Source organism: Ceratina calcarata, unplaced genomic scaffold (genome assembly GCF_001652005.2).
Source record: "Ceratina calcarata isolate Rehan_Ccalc_2016 unplaced genomic scaffold, ASM165200v1 scaffold267, whole genome shotgun sequence".
In the NCBI taxonomy this organism is placed as follows: Eukaryota; Metazoa; Arthropoda; class Insecta; order Hymenoptera; family Apidae; genus Ceratina; species Ceratina calcarata.
Genome location: NW_017148872.1, coordinates 166552 through 180437, shown reverse-complemented (window position 1 = coordinate 180437; position 13886 = coordinate 166552). Strand labels below are relative to the sequence as shown.

The 13886-nt window shown below is 35.0% G+C and overlaps 3 protein-coding genes across 5 annotated transcripts; 1 reads left to right on the top strand and 2 right to left on the bottom strand.

Annotated features, from left to right (window-relative positions):
- Positions 1-127: 127 nt before the first annotated feature.
- RpS20 (ribosomal protein S20) lies at positions 128-953 on the bottom strand. The gene is made up of 3 exons (XM_018021857.2): positions 842-953; positions 505-610; positions 128-430 (listed from the first exon to the last, which is right to left on the bottom strand). The coding sequence occupies exons 1-3, from the start codon at positions 842-844 to the stop codon at positions 174-176; spliced, it is 366 nt and encodes a 121-aa protein (XP_017877346.1). The 5' UTR covers positions 845-953; the 3' UTR covers positions 128-173.
- Positions 954-1257: 304 nt separating this feature from the next.
- pds5 (cohesin associated factor B pds5) lies at positions 1258-10174 on the top strand. 3 transcript variants are annotated; one of them, XM_018021870.2, is made up of 17 exons: positions 1258-1647; positions 2236-2387; positions 2502-2696; positions 2802-2992; positions 3070-3277; positions 3516-4022; positions 4101-4399; positions 4485-4827; positions 4889-4993; positions 5075-5494; positions 5577-5939; positions 6016-6247; positions 6369-6616; positions 6699-6995; positions 7369-7398; positions 7723-7773; positions 7841-10174. In XM_018021870.2, exons 2-17 carry the CDS (start codon positions 2307-2309, stop codon positions 7886-7888), a joined length of 3618 nt encoding a protein of 1205 aa, XP_017877359.1. In that variant the 5' UTR covers positions 1258-1647; positions 2236-2306; the 3' UTR covers positions 7889-10174. The 3 variants fall into 3 exon arrangements, with proteins under 3 accessions (XP_017877359.1, XP_017877358.1, XP_017877360.1); XM_018021869.2 differs by having other exon boundaries at positions 7363-7398; XM_018021871.2 differs by lacking the exon at positions 7369-7398.
- Positions 5781-13780, bottom strand: Rs1 (Dead-box helicase Rs1). Its single transcript, XM_018021872.2, has 14 exons — positions 13320-13780; positions 13023-13211; positions 12860-12950; positions 12654-12799; positions 12222-12527; positions 12019-12146; positions 11754-11951; positions 11533-11677; positions 11290-11471; positions 10885-11216; positions 10538-10789; positions 10376-10457; positions 10208-10310; positions 5781-5869 (listed from the first exon to the last, which is right to left on the bottom strand). The coding sequence occupies exons 1-13, from the start codon at positions 13404-13406 to the stop codon at positions 10220-10222; spliced, it is 2229 nt and encodes a 742-aa protein (XP_017877361.1). The 5' UTR covers positions 13407-13780; the 3' UTR covers positions 5781-5869; positions 10208-10219.
- Between the last annotated feature and the right edge of the window lie 106 nt (positions 13781-13886).

Sequence of the window (13886 nt, the reverse complement as noted above, 5' to 3'; positions counted from 1 at the left end):
TTCAGTACTCTCTTAATTTTGCACGTGAATGCATAAGACCGATAATAAACTATAAGATATGGAATGGATTTCAAATACTATTAGTTGTATCTTATGAAGGATACATATTAAGAATGTAGACAAACGGTTTGAATTTTATGTTTTTATTACAACTTTATACAGTTTCGAAATGCTTATTCGTTTGCAATTGTAACTTCCACTTCAACACCAGGTTCAATGGAAATGCTTGTTATCTGTTTCACAATTTCTGATGGTGAATACAAATCGATAACTCTTTTATGAATGCGCATCTGGAAACGGTCCCATGTCTTTGAACCTTCACCGCAAGGTGTTTTACGCGTAGTTATTCTTAGTATCTTGGTAGGCATACGAACTGGCCCCTTAACTTTCAGTTTTTGTTTGTTTGCTCCATTGATTAATTCAGAGCAAACTAAAAAGATATATTTGTACGATAAAAACATTTGAATGAGAATAATAAAAAGGAAGATATAAAAAGTAGATTACCTTTCTCAAGGGAGCGTACGTTGCGTGAAGTTAATGTGATCCTGATTCTGTGAATAGGAGTCACTTCTTGTCCTGGTTTCTCAGGATTGTCAACTTTCGTGCTCGCCTGAAATATCGTTTCGTACATTAAATTAAAAAACCAATAAACGTCAAGAATTTATTATGATCGTTTATGTAAACAATCGAAGAGATGAAGTACTACATAAACTACGAGCCGCGTGGTCAAGTGAATACATAACCCAAACACTCCAAATTATTATACGATAATGCTAAATTCGGCCATAAAATTTTACACAAATCTTATCTAAACTGTAAAATGATATAAATGATCACACACCATTGTTTAATTGTCTTCCTGGTCGAGATGATTAATTTCTTTTTAAACAAAACTAATCAGCGCTGAACCAGTATCTGCACACGCCGCGTGTGCTAAACAGAAGAGGAGGATCACCTCCGGATTTCCGGTTTAAATGCAAATGTGTAATTCACATACACTATGTGATTTGGGCAAACGTCGACGTAAATATATATATCCACTTACGCTATTCAATTAATTAATTAAGGATGTTGGATATGATTGATAGAAATTATTTAATATAACTATAATTATGAAAAAACTTCGCATCATTGGGAGGTATTCAAAGTTTTCATACAAACTGGACATGTGACACAGGCGTAGGTCTGTAATTTTATTTAAATGCTAATTAATTACGTTTTTCTGAACGAGTATCCTATCCATCCAATAGAATTACCGTTACTTCTCCGCCGCGGGTTCTTTCACCTTAATAAATATGTTGTTTAACTATATATTTCGGTGTGAAGTATGCGTAAACCTCATGAAACGCGGGTAACTTCAGGCGATCGCGTTGCGCTGTCGCGTCCTTTGACACGCTTAACCGTTTACGAAAACGATTTTGCCAGTTTCTCGCCGATATTTTGATCATTTTACCATGCGAAATATTTACGTAAAATTCCGAAAGTTACGTCGCAGGCGGTACACTCGCACTTAGTAATAATTAAAACGCGAAAGTGTGTGAGAACCTCGAGAAACTAAGATTGTGTCGTGCATCCCACCGTCACATATATTTGCTTTATTGATATTTTGAGTGTCACAGGCCTTGCGGTGCCTATGCATATCTTGAGGTAATATATCTTCCGGTAGACGTAGTTATTCGATATCGTTCCTTTAATGATGCATCTTAAAATATGCACACCTCCTTAAATGGGTTAAATAATAATACTGTTTACATCGTTTTCATGTATTTGTACACGATTCCTAGACATAACCTGCCGGATGTTTTAGTACAATTATTTTTAAAATGCTGGTATCCCATTTTTATATAGACAAATATAAATTAAAATCTAATCCTGTTTTTTCATCTCTTAATTTATGTCGAATTTCTGTTAAATCTCTTGTATTTATCATAGAACACAGTACATTTATCCATTATTTATTTGCCATTGCAGTTATATATATGAATTATGTTTAGTTGTAATAGATATTTGTTCAACAATGATATAGCAATTCATACTTTATCTCCAATGCATTTGTTTCAATGTTTATTTTGTTTTTTTTTCAATGTACTACATCTTGTATATCATCGTTCTAACTATTTGTTACGTTATTAAATTTGTTATATAGTAAAACTTAGGTTCGATAATTGAGATGTTAAAGAATAAATGAGTAAAAGGTATAGAACGATAACTGACGAAACTATGTGACTGTTACAGAATTTGGACGGTGTTTTAGATTATTTTAAGGATTCAGATTTTCTCATATTTGGTTGAGTCATTTAGCAAACATGTCGGAAATAGTTTACCCGCAAGGGTGCAGATCTGTTACCGAAGATCTAGGTCCAGATGAACTCATTAGAAGACTAAAGGTATATTTTCTAACGAGATCTACTTTTCCTATGTACAAGTATAATGTCTTTTTAGATAAGAAAGAAAATACATATAAAGTGAAGATAATTGATATTAATATATTTATTGAACAGACATTAGCTCACACGTTACAAGCAATGGGCCAAGACGAGGGAATGTATCAACAATATATACCGCTCGCGTTACATTTGGCGGAAGAACATTTTTTAATGCATCAAAGTAAAGATGTACAGCTCCTGATAGCTTGTTGCATCGCTGATGTGTTAAGAGTTTACGCACCAGAAGCTCCATATAAAGATGCGGAGCAGGTACATGTTACACAGTTAGATGTCTCCTCAATAATTCGCAAATGTTCATCTTCTATCTTTTTAATTTCGACGTAATAGCAAAATTGAATCTTTGATCTGTTACAGGTGAAAACGATATTTTTATTTCTGATTAAACAATTGGCCGGTTTGAAAGATCCCAAAGATCCTGCTTTTAAAAGATATTTTTATCTTTTGGAAAATCTGGCATACGTGAAATCATTTAACATGTGTTTCGAACTAGAAGACTGCCAAGAAATATTTTGTGCACTCTTTTCCCTTATGTTTAGGATAGTAAAGTGAGTACAACACGGTTGAGGAGTGGAATATTTCGATGAATAGCAAACAATAAATCATTTTGCAATTACAATTTTAGTGATGAACATTCGGGGAAAGTGAAAAGTTTCATGTTGGACGTGTTGTGTCCCCTCATTACAGAATCGGATATCGTCAGTAACGAGCTTTTGGACATTATACTTATGAATATCGTAGAACCAAATAAAACCCAAAAGAAGAACGCGTATTTACTTGCGAAGGAATTAGTAATTAAGTGTAGCGATACATTAGAACCTTACATTCAAGCAGTAAGTAGAACTCTAATACGTAAACTAAATCCCAACACTGTCTTCACGATTTACAACAGTTTCATTGAAGAACTTACAACTATGCGAGAATTGCTCGTATCTTGTTAATAGTACTTGGAACATGTTTTTACTAAGTTCTGAATATTGAAGATGCTGTTGAGATTTAGTTTACACACTTACATTTTTATGTCATTCTATAAGCAAATTAAAAACGACGACGTGTTTTTAAAATTTCTAGTTTTTTAATCATGTGTTGATTTTGGGTAAAGAGGAGAAAAGTTTACAAATCTGCAAGAAGGTGTACGATTTGATTTACGAACTGAATCACATATGTCCAAGCGTCTTGTTGTCCGTCCTCCCACAGTTAGAATGTAAATTGAAATCTTCCTCGGAGAGTGAAAGATTGGGTACCGTAGCCTTGCTGGCAAGAATGTTCTCCGAAAAGGGATCACAGCTGGCTGTTCAACATATGCAACTATGGCGCGCGTTCCTCGGAAGGTTTAACGACATCAGTGTATCGATACGCATCAAGTGTGTGCAGTACTCAATGCATTTTTTATTGAACCACCCGGAGCTGAGAAAAGATATTACTGATACTCTGAAGTTGAGACAACACGATGCAGACGAGAGTGTCAGATATGAAGTTGTTATGGCCATAGTGGCCACTGCTCGAAAGGATTTCGAAGTAGTGTCGGACAGCGAGGATTTGTTAGAATTTGTTAAAGAAAGAACCTTAGACAAAAAGGTACGTTTGATTTTTCATCCAGATACTGCATTATTTGTTTAAGAATTAAGGCGGTTTAACGATCGTTTGTACTTGCAGTTTAAAATCAGAAAAGAAGCGATGACGGGATTAGCTATGATATATAAAAAGCATTTGAACGATGCGGACGTACCACAGGCAACAAAAAAGGCTGTTACTTGGATAAAAGATAAAATATTACATGGTTATTATATGGCAGGCATGGAGGATAGATTGTTAGTGGAAAGATTATTGAACACTTGCTTAGTACCTTACCAACTCCCAGCCGGTGAAAGAATGAAGAAATTGTATCATTTATTAGGTACAATTGACGATCACGCGTCTAAGGCATTTGTAGAGCTACAGAAACATCAACTCGCGTACGTACAGCTTCGTGACAATTCTTAATTGTTTTCTCTTTACTTAATATATGAAAATATTTTTATATGATACGTTACATCACAGTGTGCGAAGAGCAGTAGTCGAATGGTTAGAGATTGTAAAGAAGCCTGATGCCATGGTGGAACTCGTAGCTAAAATTCAACAGATATCTCGCTTTCTACCAGACCCTATGAAGGTGCAAGAATTTTTGCAGAAATTCAGTGCTCACATGCGAAAAGATTCGACACTGTTACAAGGAATGGAAACGATAATTCAGCCGAACGTATCGTGCAAGGAGTGTGCAGACACGATAACAATGGTTCTAAAAAAGTTGGGTCAACCTGTTATGACCAATTTGTATTACAACACGATAAAAATGTTGCTAGAGAGAGTTAGCTCCGTAATAATCGACGAAGAAGCAATTAGGGTAAATATATACAATTCGTCTTGTATTTTGTAATTGTGTTCATATTGTTACGTTTCAACAGGTCTTAATTGGATATGTACTGGACTGTTTGAAAGGCGGTAATGTAATAGAAGAAGTCGGCCTCAATCCAAATAACGCAGGCGAGAAGGGTCTGAGGTTACTGGTGGTATGCTCCCATCATTTTATAAAACCGATCACTTCATTTATTAGTAATCATACTAAACATATGTCCATTCTTATTTTTCAGATGCTCTCGTTTGTGTTCGGTCCACATTTTCTTCACAATGACATTCTAACGCAACTTGTACATCTCCTGGAGTTAGAGGACGAGATGGTAGCGCCATTGGTCCTCTCGATCTTCACATTTTTAGGAAAGTACAAACCTTTGTGCGACGTCGCGCCAGATATTATGGATCTGATGGTCCCGATATGCAAGAAATTCGCAGTGACGGGAACGTCGAAACAGGCGAAACAAGCCGTCAGGTGTCTGTTTGTTAATATGACCAATATTCATGATACAATCTTCCCCGAGATCATTGAAAGAATTAAAAACAATCTTACACCGACCTCGAACTATTATCGAACATCTATAGTCACGTTAGGTCACATAGCTTATAATTTACCAGAAAAGTATCAAGTACAAATAAAGAATATGGTGTCTAGAAAGGTAATTAAATTTACTTCGAAATCAGTTTTATTTAATGTATAGTACAGAATTTTGAGTCGTCTCCGTTCTTACGAATTTACAGATAGTCAAGGAGTTGCTGGTAAAAGAAAGCAGCGAACAAGCAGCTGAACCTATCGAAGGTGATTGGTGCAGAGAGGATCAATTACCTCAGGAAACACGTTGTAGATTAGAAGGTCTGAAGTGCATGGCACGCTGGTTACTAGGACTGAAGACTGACGTGCTTTCTGCACAGAAAACGTTCAGGATGCTGAATGCGTTCGTGGTGAACAAAGGGGATCTTCTGCAGCAGGGTCGTTTAAGCAAAGCAGAAATGAGCTGGCTACGATTACAAGCAGGCTGTTCGATGCTCAAAATCTGTGAACAGAAAGGAGTGGGTGATCAGTTTACAGCAGAACAATTTTACAATTTGTCTCAACTTATGGTGGTACGTTTCCCGGCGAGCATAAATTTAAAGCTGATTAAAATGTAAACCATTTAAAATAAAATAATTCACGTGCTAGGATGAAGTCCCGCAAGTGAGGGAAGCTTTCGGTAGTAAATTACATAAAGGACTTGGAAGAGGAATTCCAAATAAGTGTTTGCCGCTAGACTTTATGGGTTACTATGCCCTCGCCGGAAAAGAACAGGATAAGAGACTAAAATGCGTTTTGAAAACGTACATGCAAACTGATATAAATAAAAGGAGGGATTATGTTAAGACATTGTCGTTGGGTACAATTGAACGGGCCATGGGTAAGAAACTAAACAGTAAGACATTATTCAAATATTGTTTAATGGTGTTACTTTTTTTTAATACGTATTATCGTATCAAGTATTAGGTAAATTTTGAATATTGTATAAATTATTATTGCAGGTCAACTGCCTCACATTCTTCCTGACTATATGCTTGTATTTGCGGTCCCCATCCTCGCGCATAATCCTGAATTCACGAGTCACCTAATGGTCAGCCAGCTAAAAGTGATACAACAATGTTTGTGGTTCATATTGGAACCTCTTATAACAAAGAACGAATATTTCTGCTATGGTTTTTATAAAAATCTCATAGAACGAATGAAAAGTCATAAAGACGCTTTAAAGCCAGAGGATAATAATATGAATTATGTAATTAATTTATTATGCATACTGTTTAACGTATCGTATGCGGAAAATGGTATGGACAATATACTTTTTTGCATACTTCCAGAAATTGTGGGCTGTCTGCGACTTAGCTATGAATGTGATATACACGAAAACGACGAACTTTGATATGAAGGAATTCCCAAGCGAAACGCGTATTCCTACTATGTACTTCAAGCGGACGGACGATTTGATAGCCAACCCGAAGAATTATTTACCAGCCGAGATGCAGATAAACATGTCGAATCCCAAAGGTAAAGGTTCGCTTCACAACGCGCATTCGATCAGCGAGAGGCCGCAGCGCAGAGCTAAGTCTAAACAACAGAAAGAAGTGGGTATCGGGCCGAACGAAACAGACGCAAGGGTAAGATGAAATGATTGACATAAGCACGTGATTCGTCGTTACGATAAATTTGGTTGGTGAATACATGTCGTTTTGTCTCTGTACTCTACATTTTTCGGTGAAAGAGTCGACGAATTAAATTGTTTCATTTCTATTTTAAGATTGAGTCAACTAAATTTATCAGTTTCATTATCAAGATTGAAATACGTCCTTTCGCGCAAATTAAAAGTTTGATAAAACCTAAACGTAGTAGCAATTAAAAATGTAGATATTATATGAACAAAGCAGCAATGTCACATTTTCAACCGCAAGATTGATATTATGTTCCCATTTACCTAATAACGATAGTTTTAAAATAGAATTGAATATGTATGAATATGATTTCAAGCTGCAGATGCGAGAAGTGGAATGTATTGATGCACAGGTAAACCAGTTAATAATGTCTTTATTTGTAGATCATTTGTATACTTAGTTATCTTTTCATACATAACGAGTGTATATCAATTAATGCTAATCACTTTTTTTAATGTTCTGAAAGTCCACTGTCTAAATTCAAAATACTGTGCGATTAGCGAGTGACAATTTATAAATTTCTTTAGATGAAGTCAACAGTAAAATAAAAACTCAAAACATGATAGAAATTTAATGAGTAATTGCGATAAAATGATTGAAAAAGTGGATTATTAATTGATATATTTAATAGTTAATGTTCTCTAAGTGGTGTATAATGTGATAAATTTATTTGCAGCCGGCAGAAGCATCGGAAACTAGAATCCAATTACCTGGTTTAGAGGAAGAAGTATGTAAACTATAAGATTCTCTTTATTATTTATAATGCAGATATCTTGAGAACATAATGATTTCAGATTGAAGAACCGCCAACGAAGAGGGCATTAAGGGAATCAGATAAATAAGTAATAAGTGAATGGACTATATTCAAGAAAATGTTAGAAATAGGGGAAAGACTTAAGGAACGTGATGATCATAAGATTAAAGAATCTAAAAAATACTTTACAAATTAGAAAACAGAATATTTTGATTATGTACAACAGTTAATAAAACCTCTCGTTCGCGTATGTCTAGATAGTAAGGAGTTAAGATAATGATTACGATTAATGTCAAATATTAATAGTATCGATAACATCTAAGCTTACGATTCGAAAAATTTCGTGAACTACGCTCGTGATCTAATCGACATGATGATCTAAAAAGAGGAGACGTGTTTGTCTTGATTCCAGAAAGAAAAGGGAGCGGGTTTTTGTTTTATCTAAATACTTTGTGTGTCAAGAAAACCAGTGGTATTATCGAGGATGAAAAAGAAGAGGAGTAACAAATACCTTTGGAAATTGAGAACCATGTAATCTCAATATATTATATATCTTTTTATATAGCTCTTGGAAAATGTTTCTCAACTGGTGGTCTTTCTTCCTTTTTCATAACGAAGTGTCTGACAATTATTGTATTGTTCACTTTTGCATTTAGCATTTATACATACTATTTCATGCGCATTATACTTTATAGATCAATAAGACTGCACACGAAATTTTTGTATTTCCGAATGGATGAAATTCACGCACGATAATCGTTGAACTAAATTGTAGCTTTCAGTGAAGAGATTAAATCATATGATACGTCTATTATGTAAAATATGCCGAGACGAATATTTACCAAATCTCTCTTTATCTATCTATCTATCTAATCCATCTATTTATCTATATATACATACGTACATACACATATGCAGAAGGGAACAACATAATGTTGTTGGACTTCGATGAACGCTCGTGTTCTGGAGAATACAGAGGATGTGTGTCAATTGGCTTTGTGATCCAAAATTGTTTGTTTCTATTAATCTGATTATCATTATTATAATTATAATAATTTTTATTGTCTTATTACTATTATTATTTTATTAAACGATCACATCATTTCGAATGAGAGGACGTTAGTATGCTTTCTCGTAAAATTATTTGTTTGTACGATAATTCTAAATTTGGTTGTCGCGCGACCGCGTTAATTTTTAATTTATTTCAGACAAGGTGTCCTTATAAATATTTCAATAGTGTCTAATACGTGTATACATATAAATATAGCTTCGACGACTAGCGCGCGGTAACATAAAAAGAAAGAGGAAATTAATCGTTAAAAAGATTTTTGTTATACAAAAGTATTGAGAGTACATAATTAATTCATCACCCTTCCACGTGATAATTATTTCTATGTCACCGTCATTATTGTAAATGTATCATAAATAACAAAATCTTCGTACCGCTTTAATTCAAATTTGTATCCAAAAGCTTTTCTGTACTTAACATTCATTTCGTACGCGCGTCTCGAATGAAACTAAAAATCTATGTTTATTTTGCGGTTGTACGTATTTTCTATATTGTAAGATCCTGCACAACATTAATTGTATGAAATACTTTTATAAATATTATCATTTGGGCATTTTAATCTTTTTCAATCTTCTAAATAAAATGTAAGAAAAAGGAAGATGAACGAATTGTTAATAATTATAACTTTTAAATCAGGGAATGAATAATTGATGTATGAAATCGAATAGTTGTGTTAAATAAAGAGAAACTTAGGACAGAAGTTGGATGCAAGTTTGAATAGAAATCGTATAAGTTTAAACGGGCCTAGGTTTTATAAAATTTACTTTTCTAACGTTAGAGTTCTTAGAAATTATAAGCATTGAAAGTGTATTAAACTTCAAGACGAGAATATGAATGTGTACGAGGCTGTGAATGGCGATGAATGTTTGAACTTATATAAACACATTATAGAATTAACACATACCTATTACCTCTTCACCAAAATTACAGTACAATGCAATAACTTCTCCCTTCTCCTGCATTTCTTTTTGCTCTTTTTTAATACGCACGAAGATCATTGTTTATTATCCTCGCACTGAGCATTATATCAATCATGAATCAATCGTCGGTAATAAACGACATACTTCGAACTAATTCACAAATTCAAATTACCATACATTTTATAACAGTGTCATTAAACATTCACGTATTCAGTTGCATAGTACTGCAATTTTTCAAACAGGTCATAGAATACGAAGTATATATATTCTGATGAAAAAAAAATCATGAAAGAAACATACAAGTAACCAATGCTATTCATCTGTCGATCTGTGAGACGTACATGACGCATTGTAATGGTTCTATAATAAAACGAATTAAGTAAAATCGTACGAATTTAATGAGATAATAGTTACACACATTCAATTCAGTTCAACGTTTTCTAAAAGTTGCTCTGTTGTCCTTCTTTCCGCTGGAAAACTTAGCAGTCCTTCTTTTGGATTGATTCTTTTTAACGTTTGCGCTAGAATAAATAGAATGTTAATTCATGAAGACATATTATGCACGTAACATTTCATTAAAACTTACTCGTAACGCATTTTCTTCACAGCCTTTTGATTCGTGTTTGTCAGATCAGCGGCAAATGAAGATCTCGGCCGTTTCGTCGCTCCTATAATATATTATTACCATCAATAAAAGAAAGCTGAATCCTAATTTTTGATAACATGAAAAATACGGGATATAAAATACCTCTTCCATTCATCATAGATCGATTATCCTCTACGACCGTTCGAATCTTCTTCTGTTTATTACTCTTTTTAGCTAATCTCGCTTGATACGCTGCAATTTTGTCCAATTCCCTGTTAGCTCGATCTTCAGCAGTTTCCTTCTTAGGTCCCTTCGGCTTTTTCTTTTTCTCTTCAACTACGTTTGGGGGTTTTCTGTTATGTTCTTTCTTTACTTTATTTGTCTTCGGTTGTTTTTCCGTTAACAGTAGTTTTTCTACAAATATACGTTAAATACATAGTACCATTATGTACTATAAACTCAGTAGAGCTATAAAAGTAAAAACGAAAGAAATAAGATATTAGAACAACCTTTCTCTTCCTTCCTTTCTTTCTGACTTTGGAACCAAGTTCTTTGAATGCCTTTACTATTCTCATCTTTTAGTATTCTCTCGGCACGATTCGTTCGATTTTCCAGTTTAGCTAATTCCCTCTCGTTTCTTTCTTCATCTAAAATTGTTTCCACATCTGGTTCGAGAGACTCTAACTTCTTATTATACTTCTCGACTATGTCGGGAGGTATTATTCGATTCTTTACCGGATTTTTCGCATTTTTAATAATCTCTTTGACTAGTGAACGTTCTTGTTCCCCAGCCAGTGATACAGACACTCCGACGCGACCAGCTCTAGCGGTCCTTCCAACTCTGGTAAATGAATCGAAAAACACGTGCATTATAAAGCGAATACTCGTAAAACAAAAAGAGATCGCATGAATACCTGTGAATATAATGCTGCATAGTAGCTGGCATTACAAAATTAATCACAGTTTTCACTCCGCTAATATCTAAGCCTCTCGCGGCGACGTCCGTTGCTAATAAAACGTCTATCTCCTCATTTTTGAATTTCGCTAAATTTTCTAGACGCTGCGGTTGCGTGAGATTTCCGTGAAGTTCTCCGACCTTCCGAAATAATGCGTGCGATAAATTTTAATCATTGCAATTCTCTATTTATAATATTTACCTTTACACCTAACAAGCCTAATAAGATATGTAATCTGTGAGCTTGTTTTTTGGTTTGGACGAAGACCATAACGTGATCGTGGAAAGTTCGACAAATTAAAGCAGCCAGGATCGCTTCTCGATCTCCTTCCCGCTCCTTTCGTATCCTAAGGAGATTCCATGCGATATTTAAACAGATAGACTAAAAAACTACTCTCAGTGATATGAAACAGATCATTTTACCGAATAAATTCCTGACGTAAATTAAATGCAACGTCTTGATTACTATCTACAAATACTCTGACAGGTTTGTCTAAAGACACGGCTGCCAAATCCTTCACCTCTTCGGTCATAGTAGCCGAGAACAAGATCGTTTGCCTGCTTCTCGAACACTGTTTCACTATGTACTTCATCTGTTCCGCGAAATATTCATCTAACATTCTTAAATAAAATTGATATAGTTTTCTTTTCAATACAAATCGAAGACACAATCCGAATATTAATTTACCTGTCTGCTTCATCTAGAATAAGTACTTCGATACTTTCTAACGAAAACGTCGGAGTGTTTTTTAAATGATCAATCAATCTCCCGGGAGTGGCTATCACGATATCTGGATTTTTCCTTAATACAGCTTCCTACGTTTGAAGTGATAAAACATATACAGTTACACATTAATTCAGTAGTACTTGATTTAATTCAGTGCCACATACTTGAACTTTCACGTCCAGACCACCGACTGACAATCCCACTTCGATTGTTGTGAATTGAGATAGCTGTTTTGTAACTTGATACACTTGTACACCCAGTTCTCTTGTTGGGACAAGTACGAGAACACGAGAGATAGCAGGACCGTCTAATGGCCTGTACAATAATCTTTCCAGAGTTGGTAACATATAGGCAGCAGTTTTCCCGGTACCTGTCGCGGCGCAGCCACATATATCGCGACCCAATAATGCAACGGGAATAGTGGCAGCTTGTATAGGCGTCGGATGCACAAAGTTCATAGTTCCAATAGCCTTCAATCAATACATAGTAGAAAATTAGTATTAATCTGAAACTGCTGCAAATAAAAGCTTGAAATCGTCACACTTATGTGATAGAGAGACCGCAGTTATTTTGTATTTGTTAATACTCAATTGTACCTTTAATAAAGGACGCGATAAATTCATTTGGTAAAATGTTGCATGGGTTTCTGTGTTTGAGTACTCTTCAAAGTCGATTATTTCCTCATCATTTTCTTCCACTACTTTTTTCTTTTTAACCTTCCTCTCCTTTGTTTTAAATATGTCTAGAATAAAGAGAAATAATTGTGCCTTTTTACTTTGAACTGTTAAATCGATAATATTACCTTTCTTGAGTTCATCTTCTGACAAAGATATTTCATCATCTTCTTTCTTGATTCCTAACACATCTGTAGTAGAATCATCGTCTACTTCATTCTATAAGAAAGATGTGAAAATATAATGTATAAACTTATTTTATTCTATTAATATTGATTTCAATGTACGTACTTGAAACTCGTTTTCAACTCCTTTCCTGATTTTCTTAATTTTATCATCAAGCTTCGATTTCGCTTTCCGTTTTATATACTTGCTCAAATCGTTCCATGTGTCTTTATTGTAGTCAGAGACATCATTTACGAATTTAAAGCTACTATCGAAGTCTCTGTTCTCTCGTTTCTTTTGCTTCCTAGGCTGAAACTGTGCGAGGGAATATCTTCATCAACAAGGCTACAAGTTATGTTATGAGTTCACTGTTTGTTTATAAGGTTGACAATAATCCTATCCATGTTTTCTTTGATTGCTTACATCATCTTCTATGTCAGAATTCTCAGAGAAGTCTGGCACTTCCTGGTCATCTGCGATCGTCTTTATTAAATCACAATTATTATCCATTGTCCATAACAACTGTAAATACACGCGAAATCCAATCAACCACGTGGGGAATTCCTGATAACCAGTGCGCTCGGAATTTCGTAATTGCCGAACAAGTGCTACACGTTATAACACTTATGGCAAATAATAAAAGCGTCGTAAATCGTAATTAAGCATCTAGACCGGTAATTGCCGGTAATACTTATGTGCGTATAAGGGTTTGAAGGAATGTTAGCGCCTGACGTGATAAATAGAAACAGAAGTCGGCCGCGACGCACGCAGTACGAATGGCGATGGAGAACGGGTGGGGAAAGTTTGTCGGTCTAAACGGGGCGGGACGATTGCACTCAAGCTTGAAATTTGAAATTACGCTTCTCTCAACCCTACAATTCTTTGAAAAAGAAAATATGTTATAGGATGTAGACAAGCTCACAGACGCGCGGCTCGTGCGATATCCTAGTTGTTAGGTCATTGTGAAATAGAGAGATGATTCATATACAC

Bases quoted from the DNA above. Each gene is read 5' to 3' on its own strand.
- RpS20 (XM_018021857.2), bottom strand. The intron at 431-504 runs GTAATCTACTTT...ATATCTTTTTAG, and splicing joins CGTACGCTCCCTTGAGAAAG to TTTGCTCTGAATTAATCAAT.
- pds5 (XM_018021869.2), top strand. From the start codon at position 2,307: ATGTCGGAAATAGTTTACCCGCAAGGGTGCAGATCTGTTACCGAAGAT. The intron at 4,994-5,074 runs GTATGCTCCCAT...CTTATTTTTCAG, and splicing joins AGGGTCTGAGGTTACTGGTG to ATGCTCTCGTTTGTGTTCGG. The intron at 7,774-7,840 runs GTATGTAAACTA...TAATGATTTCAG, and splicing joins TACCTGGTTTAGAGGAAGAA to ATTGAAGAACCGCCAACGAA.
- Rs1 (XM_018021872.2), bottom strand. From the start codon at position 13,406: ATGGATAATAATTGTGATTTAATAAAGACGATCGCAGATGACCAGGAA. The intron at 12,528-12,653 runs GTACAATTGAGT...TATTGATTGAAG, and splicing joins TATCGCGTCCTTTATTAAAG to GCTATTGGAACTATGAACTT. The intron at 10,311-10,375 runs GTAAGTTTTAAT...TATTTATTCTAG, and splicing joins GTGAAGAAAATGCGTTACGA to CGCAAACGTTAAAAAGAATC.